A 19,535-nucleotide genomic window follows, 5' to 3' on the forward strand; every position below is an offset into this window, starting at 1 on the left:
GCTTAAACTCACTTACTACTTCTTAAATATACTTAATCCCACTTACTACTGCTTAAATATACTTACTCCCACTTACTACTGCTTAAATATGCTTACTCTTGTTTACTAGTGCTTATACCCACTTACCACCGCACTAGTTTAGACAATAATGTGTAATGATTCTTGGGAAGGTGGTGGATTTGGAAACTGTATGGAGTTATCATTCATTACACGTTTTGCCTTCTATTTGTATCCCTGATTCCTGTGTACATATACTATATGGGGCACTTGTGATTATCTGTGGACTTTGCAACATTATGACAATGACACCTCACATCTGCATTTAATGCAGTACTCCATTTCACAAATATATGTTATTTAGTAGGTTATGCAGCTAAAAATATTGGTCATAAAGTGATCTGACATGAAAAATGGAATATACTAGAGTGGGACTTGAACCAGGAGTGACTATTCATAAGACAAATACTCTGCCTACTACACTATTGCTGTACTGCTTCATTTGCATATATCTTGCTTTTTATCCTCTTGTGCCATTTAAGCTGCATTAAATGTAGCTAAGCGATGGGCAAACCCACGCACCTATGGTTAAATTTAATCTGTTTCATTAAAAAAAAAAAAATATTTATATTTGTTGTTTTAACTATTGCTCTTGTACATGTGGGAGGGATGTTGCTGGGGGTATGCAAACACCTATGAGTGGTCTCGCTCATTCTTTTATTATTACTCTGCTGTTCTTCATTGCAGGGGCATGTATATTCTGAGAGCTCTGCTCTCAGACACGCCCCCTTCATTCTTACAAGCTTCGTGTAAGATTAGGAGCTCAGGCAGCATAACTTCATTAATATGCATGGCACACTGCCATCCTGCTCCTAAACAGCCACTTCCGTGCAGGGCTAAGCTAGTCCTGCATGGAAGGATAGTGGATCTGGCAGAATATAATTTAAAGAAAATAGAACTGCTACTGTTTTTCTATGTCAAACTATGAAGGAAAAATGAATGTATATTGGCTTTTATCATAAACAATTAATAATAAAAGAGCTTGTAAAGGCAAAGGGACTGCTGTACTAACTATCTCTGAGAAAAGAAACAGGAAAAGTTTTCTCATAAAAGCCACATAGATAACAACAACAAAAGACTCAAGCAAGCAGAATCTCCACTGTGTAATATTTTATTTTTTTTGTGATGGAGACCATTGCAAAATATGTAAATGTGTATGTAAATGTGTTCATATGATATGGATTGTAAATGCCCAGCAATATTTTGCGTTTTGTATGTCTTTACTAAAGCATTCAGACCAAAATGTCAAACTCCACTAGCTGTAGACATGACATGCTTCATTTAGTGTACAAAAAAGGCAAACAAGCAAGAGTTAAATTTAAAATGAACACTGAAAATGATTTCTAAGTACTGTATCAAATTGTGACTATGGTACTTTGTGCTGTGGAAACAAACAAAAAAAATATTTGCCATCAGTAATATAAACTGAATTAAGAGTACATCAATGAGATGTTCCATAGATAAATGGATTTCTTCCAGGCTGGGTCTTATGGAAACAAGCATTAGTGCTTTCCTTTGCAGGGCTAAAGGAATTTGTCAGATGAAGAAAAAGAAAGACCTCTCATTAAGCACCACTGCATCATGGGAAAGTTCTAAAAATGTTGTTAAAGACTCTATATGGCCTTTACACAGCCATCCCTTAATAGTTTGCTTATGATTGTGGTAGACACATATACAAAACAGATGCAACTGTTTCATGTGTCTGAATCAGTGGCACAAGACACATTCAGCAGACTGGCATGATTCTTTTTTAACTGTTTACTGGGACATATTGTTATAGATGATGGCACTTGGTTTATAATATAAGAATGTAATTGTGTAATCAAGCAAATATAAATAATTCATTTAACTACTGCACCAGGGCATCTTGCTATAAATGACTTAACAGAACAATAAGTTCAGACATTCAAAGGCAGAGTGAAGAAACCGTCGTAACTAGGCTAACAGGTCACTCACCTGCAAGAGTTGTTTCTGGCCAGGTATATTTGTCCTACAGTGGACCTAATCAAATGAAATGCATCTGCTACTGCAAGACAGAAACAGCATTGTATAGTACAGTGTTTAACAAGAAAGAAAAGGCAGATGACCATACAATGATTCTGACTCAGAGTATATTTCAGGAGAAGGAAACAAGTAGATTCTAAGTGCAATAAGTTGACAAAGGCTCATTCTCCTTTCATGACAAAGGTAGGGACAGTTATAACAGTTGTATGAGACACTGATCAGTTAAGGGAAATAATAGGTGAAGACTCACAAAGTCCTGAATCTATGACCATGGTGGAAGATACAATGGACAATGGCAGTGAAAATCCATGAAACAAGGAGGTACGTTAGAGACAGCACAAGAGACTGTTCATAGGTACTAAGCTAGCTATCTTTGTGGGCCATTTTAAGGCTAGCCAACTTCCCTTTCAAAGGTAAGTATCAAATCTTATATATTGTATCTGTAAGGTAAATGCCTTAACCATTATAATAATCCCCAACCCAAGGGGTTCTATTCACTTTTTTTTTCAGTTTTGCATCATGGAGCCTTTTTGACTAGGGTGCCAGTTTAACTAAGGCTGGCCCTGATGTCATGTCAATAATTCTGAGACACCACGGCAGAGTTTCTAGAAATTCCAACTATTCATGAAAAGAGTTTGGTAACCAAAATACAAAAAGATTTGCAGAAGTTCACTTTTACAGTGCACTGGTTATAAATTTTCACCTGACAAATTCCATACTGATTTTTTCACAGCTTTCATAAAATTACTTTAAAATATTTTCAGACATAATACCGTACTTCAAAATTTTCCACACAGTTTTATGAAGGCATTAATTTAAACAACCATTTCTGTCTGTAAGCAAAATTCTTCCATGGGCAGACATGAAGATATTTTTACTGTAGTTGTATTTTGTTATCTGCTGTCTCAAAAGCTATGCATAATTATGACAGGCACTATCTGAAAGCTCTTTTGATACATCATGTATTTTAAAGACAGTACATTTCTATGCAGGTTCTCATAGTATTCAACAATTGAGTACTTACCAATTGGAGTAAGGTAAGGATTTTTTGTGCTATTTCCTTTCTTACAAATATATCCAAGTTTATGACCACATTCTGTATTCTCCCACTTTGAATATTTTCCAGGATGTAAAGTGACACAGTTCTTTCCTGGCTGGTTAGAGGGATGACCTAAAAATATTAAACACATAATTTAGCACTAAAGTAGTTAACAATAGCAGACATAGTACACCTGAGGACATTATCTTGTATTTCTGAACTACACAGACATTTTAGTAAACAATGTAATTGTTTTTTTTCTTTGTCATCTATCTATTAGGAATATAAGCAACATACACATCAAAAATGTTTCTAACTGAGCTACTGTTAAGTAATATTCAATCACTTCATCACAATTGTTTGGGGCTGGATTGGTATGTTATATGTTTGTACATATCGATGAATTGTATGACACAGAAAAATTAAGGTAAGGGGTCAGTAAGAGTAAAGGGGTATGATAATAAAGAATTAACATCCAGACAAAAAAAAAAAGTGTCACTATAAGATTTGTTAATAACATATAGTCAACACAAAAGTAAGTTATTAACAAGTATGCCTGACATCTTGAGTGACCAATGCCTCATTCTCCTTATTTTCTCTTTCAAATCACAGATAAAATCTTTCATCTATGTATTCTCAACAAGGTCTTTCTCTGAGGCAAACAAGGATCATATAAACACACTGACCTTGGAATAATTTATTGGTTAATGATATTCCAGCAAACTGATCCAATATAATATTTACGGTATGCAACAATTCCCCAAGAACGCAAATGATAAATAACTTATTCCCACTGACAATAAAGAGAGATAAGAGGAAAAGGTGCCTCTGGATGAAAGTAAGATATGGGACATAGCATCTGTGGAAAGCGAGAGCAATCCTCATCAAATCTGGTACCTTTCCTACACTTAGACAAAATATGTTTAAAACAAAGAAAGCTTAAATATCTGCCTGTTTAATAAACAATCCTTACTAGTTTCCCAAGCTGAACTGTTCTAGAAAGTTCATAAATAATGCAACCAATTTTGATACATCCATTCCACCCAAAAATAAATATAGTAGCACTCATCAGCAACCAAATGATTACAATGATTTTATATTAAATATTAGTTTCTTCCTGTTGCAAACATAACCAGAACCCAACCCATTTCAGTAAATACATGCACATCATACATAAACATTGATTTTCACTTCAGAGTCCTTCCTCTCAAAAGCTGCCTTGAACTTCTTGTAAGATTACCAAACAATTTTCCATCCAAACTTATATGCAATCTACTTTAAATTCCTCATCATGACATCACCATTTATAGGTAAACCTCATGCACATATATACAATCTGTCCTTAACAAGCACACTTCCAGCAAAATTTAAGTATTCTGCACAATCCCTTACCTCGAATTGTTTTGACCAGTTAAACTACAGGACTACGACCCCATTGATAAACACTGTCCTTTGATAATAAATATTTGAAAAAATATATATAATTCACAGTTGCTAGAAATATAACTATGAACTACTCATCAACTCCCAGCCTGGCACCTGAATAGATCATGACACTTTAACTTTAATGCTGATTGCAAAAGATATATGTTATATGTTTCCCAGGAAAGAGATGAAGCCTGGGGGCTTGCAGATTTTAATAAAGCTTTTGCATGTGTTGATCATCAACTACACTGTCAAATGTTGGATCCATAGGTTCTGAGACTAGCACAGCAAACTAGATACAAACTTACTTAAGAAACAGAATGTTTGCTGTTCAGCCAAGAAACAAACTTTCCAGTACCGGGTTAGATATACTTCTAGAGTTCCTCAGTGATCAATCTTTGGGGAAGTCTGTTGTTCATTATCAATAAATGATATTACTTAAACTAGTCCTGCCTCTACTATTATACAATGCTGATTGATATTCCATTTTATTGTTCTGAACTCTCCTTTTACTAATAAAGAGCAGCTGCTACAAAAACAACTTTAAATTATTATAGTATGAGTGATGTTTAAAAAAAACTGTCCACAAACTTCGGCAAGATGGTTTATATGTTATATGGAAACAATATAATATAATATAATATAATATAATATAATATAATATAATATAATATAATATAATATAATATAACTTTAGAAGAAATCTTCTTCTTGATAACTAACTATATACCTTATGAAAAAAAAAACATCCTAGGAGATGTAAATATTGACTGGCAGAACCTTGCATCTGACTTTCCCTCAGCTAGTATAAACCTTAACGGTTAGACACAACTTACTAAAATACACACTAAATTTAATACCAACAGTAAAGGTTCAGTCCTACACTGGATACTGGACTCTGACCATAAGTAAATTTACAACCTCTGGAACCTATCCAAACTCACTTAGAGACCACCTTCCAGCTTATACCCATAGAAATAAAACCCACCAACTTAAAATAACTCAAAACTTTTATAAAGTCAATAAGACCCCTTCATCAATATTTTGAAAGCCTTTAATTGATGTGTCCTAAAAGCATTTCCATTCAATGAGGCAGTCAATACTTTGAAAACCTTATTCTTAAATACTTTAAAGAGCTACACCCCACTTTGCAAAAACAGTGAAAATTAACCAAGCATCAATCCTCACTACCCAAGCAAAAGCCACAATGTGTAAAAGAGACAAAACTTGGAAAGAATGGTTTTAACTTAAAACTCCCTGTAACCAACAACTTTATAGAGAATTGCACAATCTGAGTAAAAACAAGCTAGCATACATAAAATATAATATTATAGCCATCTACAACTTCAACACAAAAATGTTCCCCAAAATTTCTGGACATCAATATATAACCTGTTACATTCAAGCTCAAACATGGAACTCAACCCTTCTCATAATAGCTCTTCACTAGAAACTGAAACCTTATTCAATACCTACTTTATAGAAAGTATTATCTCCGTAACTAAAAACTAATCACCCTCATCCAGTGCTGCTCCCACACCCTCAATAACATGCAATCCTAGTAATTTAGCAAACAGCAGTTTAGACCAAAACCAATATTGTCCATGCACCATACACACACCCACTTCCTTTGCTCCTCCTTAGTATCCCCATCTAAACCTAATTCACCCTCTGTAGCCATTGCTAGCAGCTTCTACTTAGGACCTGTCTCCACATCAATGATAAAAAACTTTTACTTATACTCAAACCTTGCCACACTGTAGCTAACAACCTCCCAACCTAAAGATAGCTGCCAGTACCATAGCACACCCAGCTTCTATCCTTATCAACAGATTAATATCTGAATTATGTGTACTCTCACTGTGTAAAAAGTCCTATATTATCCATCTTCATAAAGCTGGCATCTTGTCTAACATCTCTAGTGGTTGGCCTATTGTAATATTATCACCTGTGTCAAAAATTCCTGAATGATGTATTCATAAGCAAGTCTTCCACTATCTTATACAAGAACAGTTCTAAGCAATCACCCAACATGGTTTCACTCAAAACCAATGTGCAACTACTGCCTTCCTGTCATTCACACAGGGACTTGGGGATCTTGTCTCCTCCTTATTTCCTGACCTGTCGAAAGCTTTTGATAGAGTTTCTTTCCCTAAACTCCTATATAAACTATCCCAGCTTGGACTATCCCCTTCTTCATTACTGTGGTTCAATAGCTATTTAACTGACAGGCTCCAGTCTGTGAAATGGCAGATCACACTCTTGCCATACCTGGAAGTCTTCACTGGTGTACCCCAATGTTCTATTCTTGGTAACCTCCTCTTTAATATCTTTATCAATGATCTCTTTAGGTCCAGCCTCTCTTATACAACATGACAACGACTCTACACTTATATATGCTTCTAATAGCTTGCCTCAACTTCTCCATATTACACAAGAAGCTTTTTCCATCCATAATACAGAGCTACTACTCAACTCTAAAAAAAAAAGTGATTGCTGTTTTTCCCTAAATGATACATACCTTATAAAATGAATTTCAAAATCTTTTCACTAAACAAAACTGAAGCAGTCTCCCAGACAAAACTCATTGGAGTGATTATAGATGATAACCTTAAACGTGTATGTTCAAGATAACATATAAATGACTCAGCAAAAATTAGGAATGCTCTACAGGCATTGGCACTTCCTTACCAGCACCATCAAAACAAATCCTGCCACTGCCTACCTTCTCCCATCTCTCTTATACAATCCTAACTAGACTTCTGGCTACTGTTAAAAATAAGCTGGAGGCATGCTATAATAAGGTTGCAAAATTTGCCACTAGCAAACAATACCACAGCCACTGCTTTATTGTTCTTAAGGCTTTGAATTGGCTTGAACTACCTCAAAACATGGATGACATGGCCCTTATCAGCACACACATTATTCACAAAACGTATGACAGCCCTGCTTTTGCTCTTTTTCTCCATTACTAACAGACTATTTTCAGTTAATAAACATAATCTATTCATTATATATAAACCCTATAAATCCTCTGGCCAAACTCTTTACTCATACTCTGTAACTAAAAATGGAATTCTATCCCTCTGCAAATTAGATCTGCCTCTAACTTCTCTAATGTCAGACTACTAAAAATGACTACCTAAATAAAACCTGGCTCTGCTCCTGACTACCCAGGCTGAACTAATCCATCCCTCCTTCCACCACCAGCATACTTGACAGTGTTCAGAAAAAAGGAGTTAGTAAAATTTGTTTTGTAGTCAAAGGTCAAATATATTTTTGTCTAGGCTATATTGTCTAGTCATCACTTTTCCAAAGAGTGTACTCAGTGTGTTTAATATCATTCCTATAAACTGCAACCTGCAAATACTCTATCTGTTCACAATGTTCTTTTTTGGCTTGTTATAACTGTCCAAATATTTATAGTAAGGATTTTTACTTAATATGTCTTTATTCTGTATTAAGCTATGTAATAACTTTTTTAACTGCAACCATATTATGTCAGTACCGAGCTTTAACAATGGGATATTACCCTAGTCAGACTTTCCTGGTAAGCAAATGTCAAATAAATAAAATAAATAAACAACAGCAAAAAGACATCCTGTCTAGTTTTACTGATATAGTTAACCTATTTAATAACAGACTTGGAAAAAGTCTGAATTTAGAAATACTTAGGGCTTTGGTGAGACCCAGCCCTCTCTTACAAAGACTATACTGAGCAAATGTAGACAAAGGTCACTACACAATTTAATATCTGATGCTGTACATACATCATCCTAACTACTGAATCAATGAAATCCATTACTAAAAACATACCTCTTTATTATAAATATGACATACTCATTTGTCTAAACTCCAGTTAGAGTGCTAGTCTTATAGAAACTGTCACTAATAAAGTTTAAAGTTTATAATGTTAACCTCACAACAAGAAAATAATTAAATCTCTGTAGCACTTGGCAGATGGGTGACTGGCTACCTACACCACCCTGCACCTCACTTCTGTTATCTATAGTTACCTTTAAAATACTTAATAGTGTACATTACCAACCCAACATAGATTAAATAAAATGAGACTCCAGCATGAACTTGCCACAAACTCTAAAACTACTGTCACATACTAAGGATCATAGTCTGTACTTGCCTTTGAAGAGAAATGTTTTCAGATATTTTTCAGCTAATTGGAGTAATTTTCCAGAAGATATTTGCAAGGAAACTGTCTTTTTCACATTTAAAGGCTAAGTTGATAGACCACCTTAAATATAATAATATGAAGGCTGAGACTTGAATAGAACCTGCTGTTTCAGAAATGATGTCTAAAAACAATTTGGCACTATTTGCTAACACATTCCTTAAACCAATTTGTCTCTAAAGCACTACTGCCTAAGTGTCTAGTTAGGCACTATCAATGCAGTAATATCTAAAAATCATGACTTAATGCTCTTCCTAATGCTGTTCCTACTTATACTGAAAATACTCTGTATTCTGCTATCATATACGCGGTGTACTCAAACACTTTGTGCATGTAATTTACCTGCAAATGTATAAAACATTCATATTAGGCAAATCAAATCTGAAGATACTCGACTTGTATATATTATAATTAGGAATATCCCATTACTGTTGTAAATAACGTAATTCATTTCCAAATATATGCTTTTCTCCTTTTTGCCTACATCATGACTAAAAATGGTTCTTGGACCTGTTTACCCACCTGGTTACCAAATTATAACACATCAAATCAATAAATACGTCAGAGAGAAATGATCCATAAGAACTTCTGGGAAAAGGGTAAAGAGACTTTGCTGTGAGTGTCAAATGTCATAAGGTCACCAGATAGATGTCAACAAACACCTACTGCTGTACATATAGTACCTTGACATTTCAGTGATATAAGAATATATTCTTGTAACTATCAACATGGACAGATTCATCATTATTAATAAATTTATGTTACCAGCAGCTGCCCTTAGTATGATCTGTGCAATGTGTTGCACTGTTAATGTGCACTTCCTACATTTTCATTCTGTTCACAAATATTTTCTTCTTTTTAAATTCTTGTTTTCAGTAATATGTAAAATTTGGGCAACAGGTGCATTTTGTTTCTAAAATACATTTGTGAAATGGTTCTACCTTTGCAAAGCCTGCAATTTTGATTAATCACTATGCATTTCTTTTGTCTTTAACCACACCCAGTACACAAGGCTTTAATCACCACTGTGTGGTTCTATGCAGGCAACATCTTGGATCCCTCATGGCTCTCTGTGTTGTTGTTTTATAATAAGCATTCAGTTTGCCTTTATGCCTCATTTGCAGATTGTTTCTAGCCACAGCCCAAATCTTACACTGTCATTCCCTCTGCATGCTACTCCTGCTGCACATTGATCATTTTATTCACTTTGCACACATCCATATATCCAGTGTTTTATCTGAAGTCACTTGTGATGGTTTAGCATTCTGTCCTTGACCTGATCATTCTTAATATTAAGCACAGATAATTGTATATGTGATAAGGGAATCATGCAGCACATCAAATTTACAGGTCTTAGCTCTGGTATACAGTTCAGTCATATAGACATTTGTGGTATTCTGAAATCCATGGATTCTTGTCAAGAATAAATTCCACGAATGGCAGATTGTTCTATGGCTTACAATATTCTTCAAAATTCTCAGTTATAACTGATAACTTTTCTTTGAGCTCACCTCTGAGGTTAAATACATTAAAATCTTGAATGCTTCATTGTTCTTCTGTTTTATGCATGTCCCCTGCAGTAAGATGCATCTCAAACTTTAGTCTAAAATGTCCGGTTTTCTCACAAATTGCCATGCAGCTTCTGAGACATTGATCGTTGTAGTAACATTATATTAAAAAATAAATAAATAAACAAAAATAAAATAAATAAAGAGGTTTGCTTTAAAGCAAAAGAAACGGGAAAAATGGAAACAAAAGCTGCTTCAGTGCTTTTGTGACAAATCATGATGTGAAAACTGTAATACAATAAAATATTTAGCAGCAAAATATTTATGTGACTTTCAATATTTGAAAGAAAAAGGCAAAGAAATGAATTATTTTTGCATGTGATTGTGACACTGTATAATAGGCCATATTGGAAAAGGTGCCTCTATACATTTTGGAATTTCCAGCAGATGTGATAAATCTGACATATTGGATGATCTTATTGGTTATGAATCCATATAAAATACTTCTGAAAAATACATCAGTGTCAGACTGAAGAATGATCAACACAATTATGATATTATTTCATGAAAAATCTTTGCTGCAAATCTCTTATAATTCCTGACCACATGGTATGCATCTACATACTTTAAACTTCCTTTCTTTATATTGCAATGTCTTAGTTTGCCAGAAGGAGGCACCCAGACCCACAGCTCTCTTAAGAGTAAATTCATGCTAAGCCATACCCTAGATGTGAAATTCTTTAGTAGCAGGTTTAATTCAGAGCTCAGCCTTCCTGTTTAATAGGTAGCAAATATGAAATCCACTAGGTGAATGTGCCAGCAACCTCAATCATCTCAATCTGAATGTTACAGCTAGTCAAACATCAAAAAAGACAAAGTCTGCCTCATGATTAAGGAATTTGTCAGACCTTGTGGTTTTGCATTAAAGTAGTAGTAGTGTTAGTTTTATCAGTGATCATAACAATATGTAATAAAGTTTCTCTACAGACTCGAAATAACACAAACATGTCTCCTTTCACCTGTTTTAGCCCTCTTCCACTACTCAGAGTAGAATACACTGTCCTGCAAAACTGCATGCTACAGACCATTGCTGCAAGTCTAAAATAAAATGAAGCACAATTACATGTCAAAGATAGCATTATACTACAAACACACACATCAGATACATCAAGCATTAGGGTGGGAAGTTGGTATAATGGTTAAGGTATTTTCCTTACAAAAACAAGGTGCAGCGTTTGATTCTTATATGTGGTAATTGGCTTGCTTAAAATGGCCCACAAGGGCAACTAGCCTAGTATTAATCTATGAACCTGTTAAAAAAATATATCCTTTCTGCCTTCTGTAGTTTAGTGCCACCATCTAGGGCAGAAAAATGCCAATTTCCTCTATTATACAGTATATATGTCCAGGACAGATTAGCAGTAAATGTGGATATTAAAGGCAACCACTCTTTACTCATAGAATAAAGTCACTATGAAAGGGATCCAGTGCAGCATAGTAGTCTGAATTCAAATGGAAACAGCTATGCATTTAGTAGAAATGATGTAGACACTGAGAATAAAAGTTTTCATTTCTAGCTGTAGAGCAGAAAAGGAAAGAGATTTTGTGGACAACAATGTATAAAAAAACAAGATGTAATATACAAATAATATACAAATACCAAGACAGGCAGAATATAGTAAGGTATGATTTCAGGATAAAAAATATTTTTATGAATAGCTTTCAGTTATACTGTGAAGAGGGATTGTTTTAAATGACTGTTACAAGAATACTGTAGACAGTGTTGGCATTGATCTATCTTATGCTGCATTACATTTATTGTCATGTAAATTAATGCCTATAGAACTAGTTTACCAAAATGTGTCAGAAATGAATAGTTTTAAAATTATTTCTAAATAAATTTAAATCTAAACTCTTGACTCTACTTATCTTTAGATATAGATAAGATTAGATTGTTAGATGTATTGCTCAGAATGTTTTTTTTTTTTTGTTTTTGGACAATTATGGAGAACATATAATGAGGAATTGTATTCCTTCATTTAATAATATAGCAGCTGGCACATTTTTTTCTTTTGAATTATCACATCAAATAAATGTTTCAACAGTTTCAAAAGCATCTACAGGAAGGCAGTATACTGTCAGTTTTCATAAACTGTTCATAGACCTGAGAAGCACTCTCATTTTAGTTTTTCAGAGTTACAGTGCATGGTTGTAAGGAGATTCAAAGATTCTGCCAGTGAACCTGTTAGCTGTCCAATAGGTAATAGTCGAATTATTGTTTAGTTGGGTGAGTTTATCAATAATACCTACATGTTATAAGCCTTGGCTAGACTGGCTTCAATCTAATGTCTCAGTAACCTATTCAAAGAAGTCAATTTAAAAGAACACACATCATGTACCTTTCACAAAACCAGCAAGTCATCTATTTTTTTACGCGCTTAGTAATGATATGCTCCATGAACTTACAATGATAGCAGTGAGATTATTAGTTTATATTTAGCAGGATGTCTTGTGAGGCTTCCCTTCTGCAGTGTTAACTTCAGTGGCAGTCTCCCAAGTCTCTGTGACATAACCATTCTAGAGTCTAATGTTAAATACGTTTGGCAGGGACTCAGCAAGGTTATCATTTGCACTTGCAGGTAGCCTGGGATATTGTCAGGATCCATAAATGCTGGTGTTTTTAGCATTAGACAGTGCAGATAGGGCCTTTTCTAGAGTGATTTGGGAGGAGGGGCTATTAGGGAGACAATGAGGGCAGTGCAGTGAGAAGGTGAAGTGAAGCTGAGATGAATTTGCCATTGGGGGTGTTGGCAATGGCTTCAGGCTCAGACTAAATTATGTTGAAGCAATACAGAGTATGACATATAAGCTTCCTAATATAACTAAGAAAGGCCTTCTGATTGTCTTTGGGAGTGGTGTTAACCTTAAGAGCAAAACTAGCCTTTCACTTTTTAATAGTGCCCCTGAAACTCTTTTCTAACTATGTTTAAATCTGTTATCTGCTGAGAAAGGGGATTTTTTATAAACAGCTAGTAGCTTCTTGTTGAAGTAAACTGTTGATGTAAGAATCCTACCCATGGGTTTATTTTTAAGTTATCATTGTACGTATGATGGATTGGATCACATTTTTCAATTCTGCTATTTTCTTGGGAGTACAGTTTAGGGTAATGTGTAACTCCATTGTTATTAGGGTTATTTTGGCTGAAGTCTCAGTTGTAGTTTCTCCCACCAGTAGTAAGTGATATGTAATTGACTTTAGAGTTGGTTATTTTAATATGTGTTACTGGTTCTCAAGGAGAGGATACAAGTATAAAGGTCAGACTTTTCCACAAAAACAGAGTGGCACAAAGGGTTCATAGGTTCATAGGTTGGTACTAGGCTATCAGCCCTAGGGCCTATATAGGCCTAGCCATAACAATTCCCTGGCTATTTCTTCCCACACTATTTACCTCCCTGGACCCCTGTCTAGCAGGGCGACTGACGTGATCCCAGGGGTGAATTTACTTTCTCCCATCCAATCGTCAAGATTCCTTTTGAAGAGGGCCAAAGAGGCACTCTACTTGACATGTATGGGCAATCTATTCCAGAGTCTGGGGAGTCTCTGGGTCAGGAACCTATCCCTCCAGCATGTTTTGATAATTGTGATGACAAGGTTTAGATCCCTGGAGCATGTGGCTCTGAGGAATTGGGATTTCTTTAAGTGCAGCATGTCCAACAGCTCTGGGTTTGACATGGCCTTTTATGTTAAGCAGAAATCACCTCTGAGTAGACGATATGCGACAGAGTATAGCTGGAGTTTTTTAAGGTGTTACAGGTAGGAAATATATATGGATAAGGATAAGGTTTAGAAGATTTGCACCTTGATGAGAAGGAAATGAGTTGTCTAGGGAACTGTCATTTATAAAATTAAGATAACTCAGTACATATTTATTATTAGTTGTATACACTTATCATTTATAGACAGGTGGTTAAATCACCCATAAATAACATGTTAGATCACAGTTTTTTCAATCTCCTATAAGTAGAAGATTTGTGAGATAATGTATAATTAATAACTATGTGATAGCTGGTTTTGTTGAGTTTCACTTGTACCTCAAGAAGTTCTAGGTTATCATCATGAGGGATCTGACATGAAAGTGCAGGCTTTCAGATAAATATTGATATTCCCCCACACCTCCCAAAGGACTTGAATACATGATAGGTGGCGAACCCAAGTGTAGTGCAGTGGTCTCACTAATAACACAAATATGGACAAATATGCATATGCGTTAAGAGACAAAAAACCCCTAAAGCTGTGGCATTTTGTAGTTCAAACTTCTGACATTAAGCCGAATTACCTTGCTGTAGGTCAGACAGATTGTAATTGGATGTACTGGAATGACACAAAGTGAGACCTTACCTTAAAATAAGCACTATGTGAGCACCAAATGATTTGGTCAGTACATAACAGCCATGTGGAGAAGTGCAGACTTTCTCTTGCAAACCATATAGGGCTGCCAACCATTTCACTGTTCACTGTGATATACCATATCTAATGGAATGATGCTATTTAGCCTGTCACTTGTTGAAGCCAATTATCCTGTCCATGATTCTAAGCATTATTTCTCAGAGAGGGTAGAATATCGATTAAAACTAGGGTTTTAACTGCTACAGATAAGCGTGCAGAAAATTCTGCCATTTCTCTCTGTATCACCTTTAGAAAAAAGTGCCTTAGATCTTTCATACCCACAAAATCAACTACAGGGTCCTTATTATATTTGCACAGTAGAAAGCTCACAAGGCCCTAGAGACATTGTGAAACCTGCCTCCAGAGAAACAGCTCATTATTACCCCATTTTTGCCCAATCTAATAAATGCGGGATCAGAATGCCTGACTCTGGAGTTGCCCATTACTAGGCCTTTACTATGGACAATGCAGACTTGGAGGTCCATGAGACTGTAATTCTGCAGTGGGAGTGCCTCTTCTTGGAGGTAGGTGCACTGGAGTAGGGCTGCAGTAATATTTTTAAGTAGTTGCACTCTGCTAGACAGGCGTCTGGAGTGCTTAGGGATTCTTTTTATCACTTCAACATATATCAGTGTGGTAAAAGAATGCTATTTAGTGGTGCTAAGTGGTAAGGAGAGATCTGCCTCTATTTTGAGTAAATATCTCTTGTAGATAGTTCCAGTATTTGATAAGAGGAAATAATTTTCAGCAAATCCACAGAGTGATGAAACCACAACAAAAGAAACATTGTACCTCTTTATTGCAAAAATATAAGTGCTTTAGTCTCATGTATATAGATATATATGTGTGTGTGTGTGTGTGTGTGTGTGTGTGTGTGTGTGTGTGTATATATATATATATATATATATATATATATATATATATACACAAGACTTTTCTGACTCAATTTCTTTTCTTGTGTGTTTTGTTTCTAAGATTAAGTCTCTTTCCATTTTTTCTGCTATATTCAGTAAAATGTAAGGTAGTTGCTACACTCCCTCAATACCCCGACTGCTAATAGGTTGGTCAAGGAAAGGGTTAGTATGGGCTGTGGTTCCATGATGGTGGTGCTGATATGACAAGATGACAAGTAATTTGGTACACAACAATAGTTGATACCAATGGAAACAAGCAGAGCTAGGACTGGTAACACATCCATACAGTAGAAAAACAGAAAGAGATAAATGTTATTCAACGTAAAACATCAATGCAGTTTATAATGTTATGTTCCTAAGGAGATAGTACAGAAATACAAAACCAGGCAAGTAACTCCACAGGAAAAATAAACAAATGAGTACTGTTGCTAAATATTGCAAAGTAAAGTAATTACTGAACATAATGATGTATACCAGATTCACTTACAGCACATAAGAGAGAAGGTAAAGCCACCCTCACCTTACTAACAGAAGATTACTCTGTAAGGGTATGAAAAGCTTGGAAACAACCTTACATCAGTGTACACAGTTTCCACAAGGCAGTACTGATCACAGATGAGTGAATAAGGCAATATAATATGCTTTCTATAGGCAGCACGAACATTCTTAGTGAGTTACGTACTGGTTACTCCTCGACTTCTGTTTATACTTGCCTCACAGCAGCTGTGTTCAGCTATTTTCAGTGGTAAAAAGAACCAGCTATACAACAAACACAAATTTAAACTTAAAAAAGTTTTGACAGTTGTCGAAGTAACCTGTTAGTGGTGGGATGAATGAATGAGGCAACAAAGACTGTTTTCTATATAAAAAAGTATTGACTATTGTTATTAACTAATTGGACTAGACTTACAGCAGCTCAGCTCAACACTATAGATTGCTGGGCTGTGCAATGGTTCCAAATTTCAACCTGAAAAACTTTCCTGTAAAACATAGGCTGCCAATTGGTGGGAGTCACCAATTAACTAACTCTCTTTACAAACATAAAGAATTAATGGCTTCCACCCCATCTCACACCAGAAGCAAAGTGTCATCAACCGTAAGTGAATTAGATGAGGGCAACAGTCCATACAAGCAAACAATGGCATTTAGCATACTTGTGTAAAGTATTCTTAGAAATGCTCTTGAACTTAACAGTTGTCCTTAACAATTTATGTTGTACAGGGTAAAACAATGTAACTAATGAAAAAGCATCTTAATACCCATACACAGTAAAAAAACCTAAGTCCAACAAGAGAACCATACAACAAAGAGAAATATAGGCCAGAGTCTTGGGATTTAGTGATTTCATCTTCTTTAATGCAGGCTTCATCAGTTATAAAAACTGAACACAGATCACACAATTACTAGCAAGCGTTTGGTCACATTACCACATTAAAAAATCAGAAAGTAGAGTCAAATAAATCAACAATTGTTACATATGTAACTAATAAGCTAGAGCATGGCAGCTTTTAATTTTAGAAGTCATTTGGTGTTAACCTCACCAGTTAACCCTGAATGGAGTGACAATACAAATTAAAGGAGATGGACATTGAATATTTTTGAGCTGCAAAAGTGAAATAGAAAAAAATGTCAATAGGTTTTAATTAGGCAAGAAGCAAAGATGAAAAGTACACCCTAACCTTTCAGACTTGCTAAAGTGTAATTAGAACAAGCAGTAAAGGTAGCACAGGGGTAAGTGCAGGGATCAGGGATATGGACCTAACAGGTTATATGTGAGATGTATTTCAAAACAGAACGTTGTAAAGACTGCAGTCTATGGAGACTCCGTAGGAGAAGGCTATGGGCTATGTACAGCAGAGAGGGTAAACATAAGTAACACAAGGAGAAGTATGATCTGAACATAAGATATTGTTGAAAAACAACAAAAGTGTGCAAAGAGTGCAACAAATTAAACTTTGAAAAGTGAGGAATGAAAACCAGGCTGATATACACAGATACTAACTAATCCAAAACTGCAACAGCAAAGAATGGATTAAGCAATCATATGCTTCACAGCCAAAAATTAATACAAGGTCAGCATAGACAACATGACTAAAAAGTGTAAAGAAATTTATAGGGAAGATCATGTGTAACTTGTTAAAGACTGGGCAAGAAATAAAGCCCTTCCCAGAAGAAGGTTCAGTTCAAGATTTGCAGGACATAAATTATTTAATTGCTTGTATATTTTGCAGAGCCACAGAGCTTAGAAGTTGCATAACTTTGCAGCAATTATCCCATGAGGTGAGAATAATCAAAGCTGCTTAAGGGAAAAGAATGATTGAAAAATTACATGATTCACTGTCATCCACAAAGGGAAGGGCAGGGCCATGCCTGAGTTCTTATCACACTGCAGTTAATTATATTTGGAAAGAAATGGAAAGCGTGAGCTCAAAAATACTCCAAGGCATCAGAGCACTGATAGAATAAGATTTTCTAAGGGTGAAAGCTATATAATTACTGTCCGAGATAAAGGCAGGAGACCTCACAATGCTGCAGCTTCCTTACGAAATGACAGCTCACCTCACATAAAATGCATTCATCATGTTGTTCCTAACACTGGCTTTATTAATGTATTAACGTGTGCATCATAAATTCTGCAAAATGAAAATGCAAAAATAGTCAAATGAATAGTGTATTCAGGAGAGGAGCCAGCATCAAAAAGCAATGAATAATGTTTCATTAGTTCTGCACATGAACTATGATTAACTCAGTACTACTAGCAATAAATATTCTAAAAGTGCATGGAATGTATTATTTACTAGTTCATATCTGCTTGATGGTAGAAAGGTAGAAAAAAAATCCTGTTATACAAAGTAATAAAGTATTTATTATTTTATTATGAATAAGCAGATATCATTAGGGTACAGGACACTTTCTACCTAGAACCTTTACAGTATGAATAAAAACGAGGGAAACTATTCTCAGGACATTATGGACATTATGGAAACTTTACTGTTTATTCCAAAAGTGCTAGGAAGTTATGAAGTTGACTTGAATTATAGTGACCTGCTGTACTAGTAATAAAAATGAAGTTGACATGGGACTTAAATATGGATCAATTAGCGGTTGCAGTGTGATGTATCTCTCGAGGCCCTTGAGTCTGTGCTATATAGCATGTGCATGGCATGGTCAGTGCTGCCTTACAGCTAGAGGATGTGGACATTTGACAAGAGAGGAATGACTGCTGTAGCCAGAAATGGTGGTCATTTTCCATTTTCCTTTCCTTCAGCATCAAAATGGCTGCAGTAAATTTAACAATAGCCAGTATGTTGGCTATACAAGGAATAAATTCTGAGGCTTGGTTTGTTTGATATGAGAACGGTGTTGCTGGGTGGTATATGATGGGAATTACCAAAATATCCACCCTTTATGTATGTATATAGTTTCAGTGATGGAAATCGCTGAAATCTTCCCTTTGGTAAGTGTAGGTCATGACTGCAACTTTTAGACTGACAATTGCTCAATCTATGTAGCAGAATATCAGTACTGTAGTGTTCAAAATCTTTACCCTTGTCATTTCATAATGTTTAGAAATACCTCGCCATATGTGGTAGTTTAGTTTACTGATGTGTTACATGCCTATAATCATAAAAATACCGAAGGGAAAAGATCTGCAGCTTGTTGAGGCAATCTAGTTGTTGAAGCTTGACTCATGCAGCTGCCCTTCACTTACCCTTCCCCATTCAGTCTTTGCTTTTTCCCCAAGATACTTCTACCACATCTAATCTCATATACTCTGAAAATGAGTTTCAAAATCTTATCATCCTTACCATTAATAGTATTTGCCCCATGTCATTTTTCAAACACCCCCTTTCTAATGCCCTTCTTGGCTCTTTCCATCCTGTCTACTTTTCATAACATTACCCCTTCCACTTGCTGTGGTAAAGTCATACATACAAAGTGCATTGCCCTA

The 19,535-nt window shown here is 35.4% G+C and overlaps 1 protein-coding gene across 1 annotated transcript in view; it reads right to left on the minus strand.

Moving 5' to 3' along the window:
* The window catches only part of LOC122796781 (macrophage mannose receptor 1-like), a 1,193,236-nt gene that overhangs the window by 700,192 nt on the left and 473,509 nt on the right, over positions 1 to 19,535 (minus strand). Inside the window, exon 6 of the mRNA XM_044065508.1 lies at positions 3,086 to 3,232. Coding sequence (XP_043921443.1) covers positions 3,086 to 3,232 — 147 coding nt within the window. The remainder of the gene's footprint in view (positions 1 to 3,085; positions 3,233 to 19,535) is intronic.

This window comes from Protopterus annectens, chromosome 3.part0, assembly GCF_019279795.1.
Source record: "Protopterus annectens isolate FY-2018-M chromosome 3.part0, PAN1.0, whole genome shotgun sequence".
Taxonomy (NCBI): Eukaryota; Metazoa; Chordata; order Ceratodontiformes; family Protopteridae; genus Protopterus; species Protopterus annectens.